This window comes from Streptopelia decaocto (genome assembly GCF_964273445.1).
Source record: "Streptopelia decaocto genome assembly, chromosome: 21".
In the NCBI taxonomy this organism is placed as follows: Eukaryota; Metazoa; Chordata; class Aves; order Columbiformes; family Columbidae; genus Streptopelia; species Streptopelia decaocto.
The window spans coordinates 2,776,714-2,791,463 of NC_138676.1; the positions used below are offsets into that span (position 1 = coordinate 2,776,714).

Genomic DNA, 14,750 nt, shown 5'->3' on the forward strand with positions numbered 1-14,750 from the left:
TCTCTTCACACCACTAAAATTATACTTACAGATGGGAAAGAGTGGGATAGAATTTCCTCAGTGTAAATGCTGAACTGCCGTCTGCCAAACGCAGCTAAGGCTGAGCTGAAGGTTTTAAAAGTCTAATGTTCAAAGCTTTGGTTTGCTGTCTGATACAGAGGAAAATGACAAAATGAATGTCTTTTTATGGACCACAGAACACACAGATTGTATCTGCACAGTCCAGACTGGGCAAGGCACAGCAGCATAACGCATCCAACCCCAAAGCTGGGTGTTTAGCCTATGTCTCTAAGATCCGTAATCTAAAACCGCCAGGATGGCCAAATGTCCTCGCTCTTCTTCACGCTGTTTTTGTAACAAACCACGGATATCTTAAAGCTTTTAAATTTATGTGGATTTACTCTTCGTTAAGAGAATTTGCTTTCTTTGTGTCCATCTGAGAAATGAGGGATTTTTGCAAGCTGCTGCCGTAGGCTGAACACCAATGCTGGCAGCACATCCAAAAGGTGAGCAAAGTGAACTTGATTTTACAGGCTTTATTTCTCTCCTTGCTTCAATACTTTGGGCCTGATACAGACGCATCCTGCCAAAATCCCTCCCCTCCGTGAGCTATTTCACACCTCCCGTTCCATTCTACTGTGGAGCCAAATCCATCCAGGCCGCGCTGGTATCCAACGCGTGACAGGATGGAATCTCGCCCTGGACATTCAGAGAGGCCACGAGGTGTCAGGGGTGAAGAATCTCCACGGTAGAAATGATGCTCAGCTGTGCAGCTCCTTCCATGCCTTTCTGTTCATCAAATCCAGATGCCACGAGTCTCTCAGCTTTTTAAATATTATAGGGACAGGGACATAGACTGACATGCGAGAGGCAAATCACAGACTCGGAGTGGAGAGAAATTCGAGCTGGCCAGAAGGATTTATAAAATAAAATAGAATAAAATGAAATGAAATGAAAAAGGTGCTCTAGCTGTGTGCTGCCCCTGGGGCTTCTCCTGCACAAACACATTCTGCAGGGTTTAAGGACACAGTTATACCTGAAGGTGTCCCGTTAATCTTTTAAGATGTCAGCACGGTAGGTAGAAAGATCAGAAGCGGGAGGTTTTGTGGTTAGAAAAACATTTTTCTATAAAATGTTGGCATTTCTATCGGACCACCTGAAATACTCAGAAAGAATATAAGGCTCATGTCAGCGTTCAGCACTGCGAATGTGGTCCCAAACGTAGCCAAAGGCTGATTTCCTCCCTCCCGCTCACTGCGCAGCTCTTGGCTGGGACACAGCCACGTGTCCGCTGTTCAACTGTGGAGCGCTGCTTGTTATTATAGCTTGGACTGCTTTCCTGAAAAGTGCTTATTTTGTATGAAACCAGCTACAACTGGGTTAGAAGAATACAAGCAAAATGCCCCAACACAGGCAGCTTTGAGAGCTACTCGCTTCCAGCCTCTCCCCCTTCTCCCAAAAGCACTATATACACATGTATGTATCCAGTGTGCACGTGTGTACTTGCATGTAAGGGTTGACAGAGGAATTACTCCGTGTGTTCAAATGCAGGCGTGCCTGTTCCATATGCTGCATGTTAGTACCTGAGAAACGTCAGCAGACCGACACAGAGAGCTCCGAAAACACATCACAGGGATGGCCATTAACGTTCAGCATAAATTGATAAGATGGATGCTTGAAGTGCCGAGATGAATCGTGGAAAGAACTGCTATACCGAGACCAGAAAAATGACCAAACGCAGGCAGTAACTCTCAATTAAATCTGTCAATGCACCGTGTCTCCTACAAACAGCCATTTCATACCCCATACTAACCGTAGTGAGGATTATTTGCTTCACAGACTCCTTTTCTCCCCTTGCTCCTTTCCTTTCCTGAAAGCGAGCTGGTGGCAGCACCACACACAGCATCATTTTGTGAGCAAGTGGAAAAAATGCTGCAGGAAAGTGTCACATCAAAATATTCCGAGGCCACGTCGCTAAATATCACACAATACAGTCTGCAAAACGAGGCGGGGGGAGAAAATACGGCATTTACCTGACAAGAGATCTGCACAAGGTAGACCAGCTCCTTGGATTCGCAGCCGTTCCTCGTTACTTCATTCTGTTCCTCCGGGAGCGAAAGCTACACCAAGGGGTGGAGAAAAACAGGGAGAGAGAAAGGCCAGGTCAGTGAGCAGGGCTAAGCCAGGCATGGAATAACGCATCAAACACAACCGTACATCAACCGGCTCCAAGACACGGGGAATCGGGGAAGCGCGTGTTTGCCTGGAGCTGTCAGATAGAAAATACTCTGCTCACGGCTCACACAGACCCTCGGATGCCATTGGGTTGTGGCTTCTCACCTGACAGTTTAAAAATAAAAATATGGTTCCAAAATAAAACAACCATAGGAAGGCAAACTGTTCCAGCCTCTCGCTTAGAAGTCTGCAAAATTGATTGTTCACTGAAAATATCTCTATAAATATTCATATATCAGATAACAGTGATTCCCCCCACCCCTAGTTTTATTCATTTTTTAATTTTATATGTTCAAGCAGACATTAGATAATAAAACATATCTCCTAATTTCTGTGGGGTCAAGCAATTGACCACAACAGAGAGTTTTATGGCATCATTGATCACGTACGGGGTCATTAAATACATCAGGATGTGCTTTTTTTCAGAGCAGTAAGGAGAAATTTAACCATGTCATTCCTGTACCTGTGCTGAGTGCCATGATGAATTCTGCTCTTATTAATACTAATCCTGCTACTCCCACTGGTCTTGCTACCCTACACTTAAAATGGCTTACATTTCATTTTCTTCCCCAAAACCAGAATTACAAATGGATCATAAGACCAAAGCAAAATAAACTGAAACAAAACCAACAAGTGAAAGCAGAAACACTTCTGAGGAGAAAAATCAAAACTCTCTGTATTTTCATTTATGCAAGCAGGAGAAAATCAGAAGCAGCTGATCAGGGAAAGAGCGTCTTCGAAAAGCCGTTGATATCACAATGTTTAAAGCCTTTCCCCCGCAGCATCCCGTACAAACACAACACCCTAGAAAGCTGCTGGCTCTGACTGGAAGTCCAGGGAGCACAGACGAAGGTCTCTCTTCACCTTATGGACGCTGAACATGACCCACAGGCAGAACCTGGTTCACTCCCAAGTGGGAAACTGCTTTTCATCTTCCCAAAGGACAGACCAAAGACAGCAGGGGCTGGGTGATACCCCTGTAAGAGTTTTAATGCGTATCATCTGAAATAATCTGTAAATAGCATTTATGGTAACTGATCAAAGCGTTCAACAGTGGTTGCTGATGACACCAAGCTGGGAGGAGTGGGTGACACTGGAAGCTGTGCTGCCATCAGAGACCTGGACAGGCTGGAGAGCCGGCAGGGAAAATGTAATGAAATAGAACAAGGGCAAGTGTAGAGTCTTGAATCTGGGCAGGAACAACCCCAGGTTCAGTGTAAGTTGGGGAATGACCTATTAGAGAGCAGCGTAGGGGAAAGGGACCTGGGGGTCCTGGGGACAGCAGGGTGACCATGAGCCAGCACTGGGCCCTTGTGGCCAGGAAGCCAATGGGACCTGGGGTGGGTTAGAAGGGGGTGGACAGTAGGTCAGAGAGGTTCTCCTGCCCCTCTGCTCTGCCCTGGGGAGACCACACCTGGAATATTGTGTCCAGTTGTGGCCCCTCAGCTCCAGCAGGACAGGGAACTGCTGGAGAGAGTCCAGCGCAGCCACCAAGATGCTGCAGGGAGTGGAGCATCTCCCGTGTGAGGAAAGGCTGAGGGAGCTGGGGCTCTGGAGCTGGACAAGAGGAGACTGAGGGGGGACTCATTCATGGGGATCAATATGGAAACGGGGAGTGTCAGGAGGATGGAGCCAGGCTCTTCTGGGTGACGACCAGTGATAGGACAAGGGGTAATGGGTTCAAACTGGAACACAAGAGGTTCCACTGAAAGATGAGAAGAAACTTCTTCCCGGTGAGGGTGGCAGAGCCTGGCCCAGGCTGCCCAGGGGGGTTGTGGAGTCTCCTTCTGTGCAGACATTCCAACCCGCCTGGACACCTTCCTGTGTAACCTCAGCTGGGTGTTCCTGCTCCATGGGGGATTGCACTGGATGAGCTTTCCAGGGCCCTTCAACCCCTGACATTCTGTGACTCTGTGACTGTCTCTGCTGTCTCAGAAGCAACAGCTCATCCCTGGAGAGCTGGCAGATAACAACAGTGATTACAGGAGTCTCCTGCAGTGGATAAGTTATTGGTTATTCCTCTTGTAGAGACAAACAGCGAGTAAACAGGGGGGTAAGTTATGATATTCAGAGTCTTATTCAAAACCTCAGTAGTTTTACAGAGTAAAATTCTCTGTGTGTGCATTGATCTTCCAGAACGGGGGTTAAGGACAACAAGAGATGGCAAGAACAGTTTCCGAGCAGTGGAAAGGCTGATGCTTTTCCTGGCAGACGATGTGTCATTGTTCCAAGGAAACCTGGTAATCTTTCTGTGTTTTTTCCAAAGTGGGATTTAAGGTTAACCCCCTGGCAAAAGCAGCCGGACACATGCAGCTGCAATTTCTGCCACTCAAACTCAGCCGCAGCAAAAGCTCATTAAGGTTCCAAACCACTATTATATATCTGATAATTTTTTCTGACAGTATTAGGAACTGACTTATTTTATTTCTTCTTGCTAACCACCACACTTCTAACGTCTCCTTGATGTCTGTCCGCTCGTTAATTCATGATGTTTGTGCAATTTAGCAAATCAGATGAGGGAAAAACCACAGGACAAAATGCCACCTTTATGCATCACTTTGGAATGTATGGATTGGGTGAAAAGTATGTCTGATGGCCCAGAGCAAGAAACATGAGGCTAATTTTCCTGTGAAATATTGCTATGTTTTCTTTAAAAATTTCTAGCGCCCAAATATCCTTGGGACAAATCCTGAAGAAATTAAAAGCCTAAACACTGATCAAATCCAGAGATGCAGACTCATTAAAGAAAAAGCTTTTATTACCTCTCTGAGCTCCAGCCCCCTAACAGACAATATTGCCTCTATCTCCCAGCTTACCCTGGTGATTCAAACACCCCTTCACCCTCTCTTAGCTGAAAACATGACTTACAGCAGTTTGGCTTGTAATGGGCACCTTCAAGACCTGTCTTTTGATGTATTTGAAGCTATTATTTTATTGTATTTGAAATTTTAGGTTGGCGAATCTTTATACACAGGGCAACATTTTCTAACTAATTATTCTGACAGCATAAATGTATTTATCTGGCCTTTTCCCCCCTCTCTCCAGATTTATCTTGCTAAATGTACTAATTATACTCCCACACAGTTCCCCATCTCCTGCTTTCTCCTTTCGTACTGAACTGTGGCTTGGGAGCAGGAAAAGCACATTGCAGACACAGCGGCTTCGTTACCCAAGCGCAAATATCCTGAAGTAATGATGAGAGTAAAGACAAGGAAGACGTGTAAAGAATATTTTTACATCCAAAAACTCCATTTCTTCTTGAAATCTCAAAGAAAAACTCAAAAGGAGCTCAACAAGACAAAAAAGAAAACCCATCTCCTGTAACGCCACAGAGATTACTACTCCAAGCCAACTGTAGCGTGACAGAATCGCTCGCTGTATGTCTCAATGGCACGGCACATGGTATTATATATTATATATTATCTCCAGACAATCAATGAAACACCGCGGGTCTGCCACACTCAGCGCCGATGTGAAAGAAATGTAAGTGAAGCTCTCCCGGGGCGGCTGGATTTTCATGGCGATTCTGTAAAGCGCGTACGATACGGTCGGGCAGAAGCATCACGTCGAGTAATTTCGGCCACCCGAGTTTCCTGATATTGGCACTGAGGTTCGCTGCATAGGCCAATTTTGTATTTAGAGGTGGAAATTAAACTCAAACGCACCTCTGCGGTAAAAAGGCAAAACGATCTCGTGAAGATATCCTGGTTTCCTGCCACGGATTGAGCAGAAGTAGAAAACACCAGGGGAACACGTACTAGTGATACAGGTGGAATTAAACTCTGGATTCAGTTCTCTTAGTAGACAGAAGCTCACATCAAACCACAGGTGCATTCAGAAGGTTGAATGATATGCCAGTAGGAGCACTAAGTAAATTTAAAAGGTTATGGGATGTTTATTTTGCCTGTAGTTACTTTCAAAACTATTTTAAGCTTGCGAATCACAGCAGACCATTTATTTCTGTGGAAGGATGATTGTTCAGCAGTCAGCATCCCTCCAACTGAGCTGCACCTTCAAGACTAATAAATCCTGCCGTCGTTTATAAATATGCACAGCTATAGAAAAGGGTAGATTCTAACTCACAGCAGGATCCTTGAGGTGCTTTAATCATACTGGATGCAATAACAGTCCCATGTGTGCCTTATATATATATATATATATATATGTGCATATTCTCATGTGGTCTCACGCTTTTATTTCCTCTAAATGTGTAAGAAGGTCAATCTTCATAAGCAATGAAATATTCATAAAAACTCCACAGATGCGGCCATTAGGAACTCCATTAGGCAAAAACAACTTCATAGGGTCTGGAAACAGAATGTTTTCACAAAGTTAAAATATCTGATGTTATTAAAAACGAACTAACGAACATCCTGGAACTCCACCAGCTGTATTTGCCACCTGTGGGTTTTCTGCTTGGGGTTTCATGGGTTTGTGTGTTGTCTTTAAAGCTCTATATGAACTGGCCGTTGAGAAACTTCCATGCATTCCAGGCTACAGAAATAATGGACATAAATAAGACTCAAAACACTGTTAGTGAGAGAACTTTTTAGCTTAAGCTGCTAGGCTGAAAACTGCTTTCCACCTTAGCTGGATGAAACCTGCATTTTCTGGCTCCTTTGTGTGAAGCAGAATTCAACTCACTTGTCATGAAATACGGGTGACATGGGAGAAACACAGAACTACCACCAGATTTGCTTCACAGATTTCTTGCCTGCATGGTTTTTTTGCTTCCATGATGACCTGGTTTTCTTCTCCTTTTCTCATGGGGGAAGCTACTTCCAGTCTCTGGGGTGTCAGAAGGCGGCGATGAAACACGACACGAAGCGGCGGCGCTCAAAGCGCTGTTCACGGTGGACACGGGCGGCTGTACCTCTGCCAGACATACAGCTGGGTAATACGTTACACATGGTGCCAAGGCGGAAAGTCCCTGCGCTCAGGAACTGTGACCACAGCTGGGGAATCACTGACTCCATCTATTACTTCTGACCACCAAGAGACATACCGTGGCAAAAAATACACAGGTAAAAGGCAGATTTGCCAGCACACCTATGATGGAAATGTTTCTTTTATGCAATTTATCTCTTTCAAATTCATTCTCTGTAAAACAATGTTGCATAAATGAAACATTTCCTTAATAAAATTCAGTTGCGAGGATGAGTTAAATGACTAAGTATGTAGGTCCCCATTCATATTACACTGCTGACAAAATATAATGACAAACATTGCAGCGATTGCAGGCAGAGATACCTCCAGGTGCAATAATCCAGGCTCCAAGAAGAGGGGTTTGATTTGGTTTTGACATTTGAACACGTATTTGAGCGTCTTTACAGAAAGTTCCATTTAGAGGGCATGATGCAAACAGCATTTCTGGACCAGGCTGAGGATGTTGAACTTCTCGCTCTGTCTCAAACGTCTGAGATTGGACTCTGATTAAGCCGTTTGGAGTTTGCACCCTAGAACTCCAGTGGATATCAAGTTGCTCCTTATGAATGACTAGCTTTTAAAACGTGAAAGATAGAAGAAGAAAGAAAGAAACAGAAAACGCAGCTACTCACAGAAGTGCCTTGTGAGGGATCAGCCCAAGAAAAAAGGCACAAGTCAAATAGATTCACAGTAATTAATGTAAATCTCACAGCTGCTGAATTTGGTGTGCGACCAGCACTGCCTTGCAAACCGTGCCGTGTTTTGAAAGCAGCGAGTCCTCCTTACTGCTCAGCCAAACACCAACACACAAAGAATCCACAAAAAAGCTCTCGGTTTCTTTGACTTCTGGCAAATATTAAGCTCAGATTTTTGAGCAGCACAAGTATCACCAGCTCCTGTCACACCAACCAAACACTCCAATGAAAGGTGTCGCTCGGCCCGACGCAACTAACAGAGGAGCAAATAAAAAGTATGCAAAGAGATTCCTGCTATTCACATATGCAAATCGGGGTGTGAGGGATAAAAGGCTTTTGGGGGCATATGAAAAGCAATGAGCAAAGGCAGGAAATAGGAAGTGGTTTAAGTCCAACTCTCCTACACAAAAGCCAAGGAGAGCTGAGCCAGCACAAGGGGTGAAGTTACAACACATCCTACAAGCTCACAGGGAGCATTTCCAAATGGAGGAGCAATGGCCATCCTGTAATTATCTTGCAAGCGTCTCGTAGATGCTTTGCACCAATTTGCACCACTTACTGAGAGGCTGGACTAGGACTGAGCTGCCTGTGCTGGAATTTCAGAGGTGGACACGTGGGCAAAGCCATTCCTGGAAAGCCCAGATGCTGATATTGTCCAGTTAATAATTTACTGGCTATGAATGAAAAAACCACATGTAATCTTGTAAAACTTATCTGTCTACTGCATATTTTCCTATGGTTCCTGTGAGCACGGCAACTGAGTATTTTATGTCCCTGCACCTGATTAAAGATTCATCCAAATCTATGTTTCACATACATATGTATCTGCATCAAAAAGAAACATGTAATAAAGGTTTATAAAATTATCCAGATAAAAGCTCAGAGTTAATATGCATTCTCTTTATCAGTAGATATCACTTTATATTCCAAGGATTATTTTTTAAAGAAAGATGAATGGAAGATCAAAGAAAAGGAAATGAAATGTAAAACTTCATTTCAAAAAGAAACCTTTCTCATCGCAAAGAAAAGTGGTTTGGGCACTATTAGCAACACTGGAATGCATCTGGCACCTTGAAATGCAACACGCTTCTGTTTTGCCATTTCTCTAATTTGTAGGAGATGCAGCAGAAGTTTAAAAACGTGTATCTGAAGAGCCACGCATGTCAGCGGAGGGAGGAAACCACTACGGGGATGGTCCCCAGCCCCACCCCCAGTTAATTCCATATTTCTCATTAATACGGCTTTCCGACCCACGTCCTCAGTGCAAGAATGTTTCCAAAGGCCACAGGTTAATCTCCGGATGGAAAGCCGCAGTTTGCATTATCCTGAGCTTTAAAACGGGTAATGCAAGGCAGCCTACCCAAAAATGCAATAAACTCGCCCTTTAAACTGCATCTGATCATTCTGCAAGGAAAACACTGCCTGTGAAACTGTCATCTGATTCATTCTTTACCATCACATTAGCGTTTGGTGCCATCCTTACAGCATTCTTCCAGCTGTTTTTATTTTAGCATTATTATTATTATATTGTGCCAGTAAACAGAAAGGATCTTACAGCAAGCACAGAGGATCTCAAAGGCTGAGTATGACTTACCCTGCCTACAATGATCTATTCTTTCCATGGACGGGATCCCTAGCCAAGGCCTAACAGCTCCAGGTCTCTCCGCCGCTTCCCAGCAGGTAACTGCAAAAACCTTCCAGGCATCAGCTCCGAAATGCAACAACTCCAGGCCAGCAAAATCAAATTAAACTCCCCACGTTCGGTTCACTCGCTCTCGTCTCCTCCCGGTGCTGCTGCTTCTTCGGATGAACGTGTCTATGAATAGCGTTTAAGATCTGCCTCCATAGCCCCGTTAGCCGTTTCCACACTGCCCATTTCATGCTCAATTTGCGCTGCAGAGAAATCAGTGGAGTTCCTTTCTCCCTCGCTCGCTCGCTCATTGGAAAGGTCCCACAAGACGAGCTGGGGAGTTTAACGAGAGCCAAGAGAAACAGAGAGGGCGGGAATGCATGCAGGGATTGTGCTCGGACGCGGCGCACGAGGCTGCTGCTACAGCTCAAACGGCACAAAAGCCTGACAGCAAACTGCCATCACATGCCTGAAGCCAGCGCGGCTCAACGCAGCTGAGTCCTCTGTCTGTGCCACTTGTTCCAAACTGCTCCAACTAAAGCTCCGTGACATTCCTGTCCAGCCCCCGGCGCTGTGCGAGCCGCACATGGATGCAGGATGTGTGCCCCAACGCCGAGGCACAACGGCTCTCTGTTCGCTGTACGTATTCCCTAAAGTAAACAAGTATTTAAATGATGAAAAGTTTGCTGTCAAAATCTTCCCTGTTCAGTTAACAGCATAAATATGTGTGCTTGTCCAAGGGGTCCGTACTGTGACCACAGAATGAATCAAATTTTGCAGATCATTATTCGCTGGCAGGATCTTATCACTCAGCACCCGAGCTCCAATAACCACTAACAAGGGGATCCCCCCTTCCCTTCAGCCCCACATTTGGGGTTCAGCTTGAAAGCGCACATGGTAATTTAACCATCCAAAGAACTACTGGTTCTAACGAACACCACAGCATGTAATAGTGCTGCTGCAACTTCACAGCACTTCTGCTGGTCCAAAATATCAAAGTCTAGTCATTTCTATCCAGAAAGGGGCATTTTGCAGATTATGTGATGGTTTCTTAGTACAACCTCATGCCTTTATTACAGCGGTTGGCCAGAGAGCTCCCCGGCCAAGTTCTAGTTAAACTTTGCAGCCCATCGTGAAAATACCCTAGAGAATTGGTATTGCTCAATGCAAGCTCTTTAAAGAAATACAGAATTAACACTGTTAAAAAGAAACTCAGTTTCTTCTCCCCACCCACACCCCAAAACTCTGCTTCTCCCAAACCTCGGGAAATCCCCTTTCCATCAAAGTGTCGTCTTAACTTTTACAACGGAAAACTATCTGAAGGCACCACTGGCTGCTGTATTTCCAGGTATGACAAGCTGAAAAAACTTGCTTCTCCTACATCTAAATAAATGAGACTACGGGGCGCTGTGATGGCACAAAGAAAAACATCAGGGAATGAAAGATGTCAGTGCATTTAAACTACATGGCCTAAGCCACCTCAGGAGCAGCCTTATTTTGTGTGTATTTTGCTAACTAGTAGCATGTATTATTCATGTATGTGGAGGATCTTACCAGTGTAAGACAAGCCTGATTAAACATTTCGCTCTCCCTTTTAAACCACCTATGCTGCTTGCTCACATCATTCCTACCAGATAGCTAATTTCCTTCTACCTGGGAAAAACAAACACCAACAAATAACCAAAAATGTTCTTATTCCCTCAGCTGACAAATCACATTTGAACCAGTCAAAATTTTGACTGTGCTCGGAATTGACTTTATGAAATGAAATTATTGCGTGCATCCTTACAAACATCTGCACAAGCCAAGGATGTAGCTAAGAAGCCCGATTGCATTTCAGACATACTGTAGCACAGTAAATCTGTGTTTCCAATGGAGAGTACTGATGCGGGAACAAACTCGGCTGCATCTCAGGTTTACCCCCGCGGAACTCTAGAGGAATTCTGCAGAAGAGCTCTCCATGTTGGTACATTGAGGGATGTGCACCCAAGAGTACGCAGAGGGTCCCACACCATGTAGCCACAACTCCTTGTACCCATTGACCGCTCCTTCTAACGGGTGTTATGCTAAATCTTAGCCCTGGCACCACGTAGGTGTAAATGTACTTTCTGGTGAGCACAGCAGTCAACGTGCCTTACAATCCATCCCGTTCACCCTGCATTGTGAGGTTCTCCAGAGGAATACTGCAAAAGTTTCCGTGAACCTGCCTCAGCTCTCCTAGGGAAACCATCTTCATCATTCCAACAAAACCAAGGAACACCATCAAAATCCACGAGGTTCCCAGGAAATCTGTTGAACAACTGAGGGAATTAGCCAGAAGTGACATAATGTGTTTTGCCAGAGACAAAACTCTTAAACACTATCTCCAGCATGATCAACATCATATTAACATTTCTTCTCTCCCTCCCTGAGCCGAATTAAACACTTAAGTAAAAAAATATTCCTGGCTGCAAACCAAACTTTGCTTCCGACACGAATTCCCATCACATTGCGATGCCTTCCATTTCAGAGCCAGCAGCCAAAATGCAAAACCCGTCTGTCTCCAAAGGAAACCACCTTTAGTCACTAGTTAATTGACCCTGGTGAATATAATACCAGACATTTGGAAATAGGCACTTTGATATACAAGGTCCGCATGCCCGCTCTTGTGTGTTATTCGTTACACCACAGGCTATGTTCAAAAAGGGAAAAGTAAATATCTTCCACGTTACTGTTCAAAGCAAAGCTAATTCGATGTAATGATGGGTTTCCATAGCTACATTTGGCATTTCTGAACTACAGTAATTTCAGGGTTCTGATAGTATTCTGGCATGTTTGGTACTTCTTTTTAAAATAAAAGCCACTGACCTTCCACCTACCTGCAAAGCCAAACATTCTTCCAAGTTCCCAGCCAAACGTCGAGCATTTCAGGCTCTATGAATGGCTCCGGTTTAATTTGTTGCTGTTTGGGTCTGTGTTGATTAACACATGTAAATAAAGGCATGTGGTGTTACCCCTCTGGATTTCCGTTTCACACCCTATTGGAGTCTGATTTCACAATTAACTGAAAGCAAAGCAAGGTTATTCAGAGATGAGCTCTCTCCGGCGCTGAGGTCGGGTCGTACCCAGGGAGACACAGCCCCCCTCCTGGCAGTACTTAGAATGAAACATTTCAGATATCACACAATGATACCAAAAACAGTGTTGGAAAAGGAAGCGAGTCTGCAAGCAAATCCCTTACGTCACACACAAAATAACAGCAAAGTCACGTTCAAATGGCCTCCAGTTTGGGAAGGTTGGGATGTGAACTCAGCATGGATTCATAACTCTGTTTCCTAAGTAATGAAAGCACAACGGTAACAACCAACTGGATTTAAACACACAATTCCAGCGTTCGAGAAGCCCGACAGCCCTTTGCGCACTAGATGGCATCGCACTCCAAACCATCGCAGGGACTCGGCAATGATCCCGGTTCCTCGGCAATTTCCCGGCTCATGCCATCCCGCTCCTTCACGAAAGCAAAGCTCAGCACAACTGTGAATATTTACAGCACCGAAACAATGGAGACGGCTCTGGAAGAGGAACCAGCTACTTGGTGGCTTCATGCAAAAACAAAGAGGCAGTTAAATTAAAGGAGCTGGCTTATTTATTTATTTCTTTCAAAGAAAAGTGGCTTTGCCACAAAACAAAGCGCCCTTTCTTTCACTGGCCGCCACTGGATAAAAGAGGATCCATGCTTTGGCTGTTGCAAATCAACGTGCACAAACGCAACGTTCCCTCCATCGGACCAAAGGCCCCGTTTTTATAGTCAGCCCATTCAGCAACTACTTACACAGAAAAGCCACTTGAATGGGCCAAGAATGAGATTGCTGTACAGTTTTCGTCCATCATTTTAAAACAGGCTCATTTTATACGCTGGCAACATATGTTAAGGATATAAACCACCTAGAACCTATAATATGTTAAAGTTTATTGAGAAATGCATTCATCCATAGTCAAAAAAAGATGAAGCCAAGTGAATATAAATTTTTAAACGGCTCTATAAGATATAGATACTTTTCATCTTGCCGCATACGGCATTTCATAAAACTGCTGACTTTCAAGGAAAGTGCATTAAAATCAGTGCGTTACTTATGAGCGCCTTTGCTTCTCTGGGCTCCAAAATCCATCAAATCCTGGGGGAGGTCAGTGACAGTTTTAGTCAGACTCTACTTTTCCATTTGCTGGAAACAAGCATATTATTCCTCTGAGAGAACTGAAAATTGATACAGTCCTGTCGTGCCAGGCTATTAGTCTCTTACTCACTTTTTCTGTTTTCTCCCCCGCTAAATCAATATTAACTTCTTTTCCCACACTGATAAGAATCAAAGACACTGGAAAAAATGCCTTCTGTACCTGAAATATCAGCAGCAGCTCCAGGGGAGGAGAAAGAACAACAAAAAAGCCCCAGAAACAATAATTTTGATGGGAGAAAGAGTACTGCAGCAATGAGAAGCTTAATTAGTTCAAGGTAGTCATTGATCCTGTCTCTGTCACATTTTCCAGTGCAGAAAAGTATGTGCTATGATTTCTCACCTTCATGCCCTGCGAATGGAAGGTATTCATGTTGTTTTTAATGCACAGGCCAAATCAAGAACTGTGCTATGCTGAGTAACATTTCTTATTATGCATTTATAGAGCGCCAGTAACGAGGAATCAAGCTCTTAGGAGCAAAGGCAGTAAACAACACTTAATAATGCACACAAGGGAAAAACAAACATACCCTGAAGAGCCTGGAAGGCAGGAGCCTGGTTGTACCATATTCGGAGGTGCAGAATATGAATAAATCTGCAATCTCATCAGGAATTGCACCCTCCTGGGTTTTGTAGCAGCAGCTCCATTGGCGTGCTGCCCCCCTTCACCATTTTTAACAAGCGGGACCCATCGCTCAGCAGGCAAAGGAGGCGGGAGGAAGCAAACCCAGCGTTCATGAGATTGCAGAAGCTGTCCATAGGTGCTGCGCAATCTCCTCCCAACACCTTTTATACCACAGACCTGTCTGTCCGGTCATTCCAGAGTATTGCAGCTTATCCTGCTGTGTTCCTGAAGTGTGGTTTCTAATCAGTCATCGCTGCCTTCCAGGAGCACTGGAAAACATGGCCTTTACTCCACATTTCCCATTTTTATGTCTCTGTCACAAAGTATAGAGGGATCCATATTCTTCAATGTACTGCCTGCAGGTATACAGCCCCCTCTAGACTCGGATGAAGAGAATTAACTGAACAAGATGACAGCGTCTACCTTTG

The 14,750-nt window shown here is 44.5% G+C and overlaps 1 protein-coding gene across 1 annotated transcript in view; it reads right to left on the bottom strand.

Annotated features, from left to right (window-relative positions):
* ARHGAP32 (Rho GTPase activating protein 32) overlaps positions 1-14,750 on the bottom strand; it is a 104,956-nt gene that overhangs the window by 61,118 nt on the left and 29,088 nt on the right. Inside the window, exon 6 of the mRNA XM_082070513.1 lies at positions 2,034-2,120. Within this exon, the coding sequence (XP_081926639.1) occupies positions 2,034-2,120 (87 nt within the window). The remainder of the gene's footprint in view (positions 1-2,033; positions 2,121-14,750) is intronic.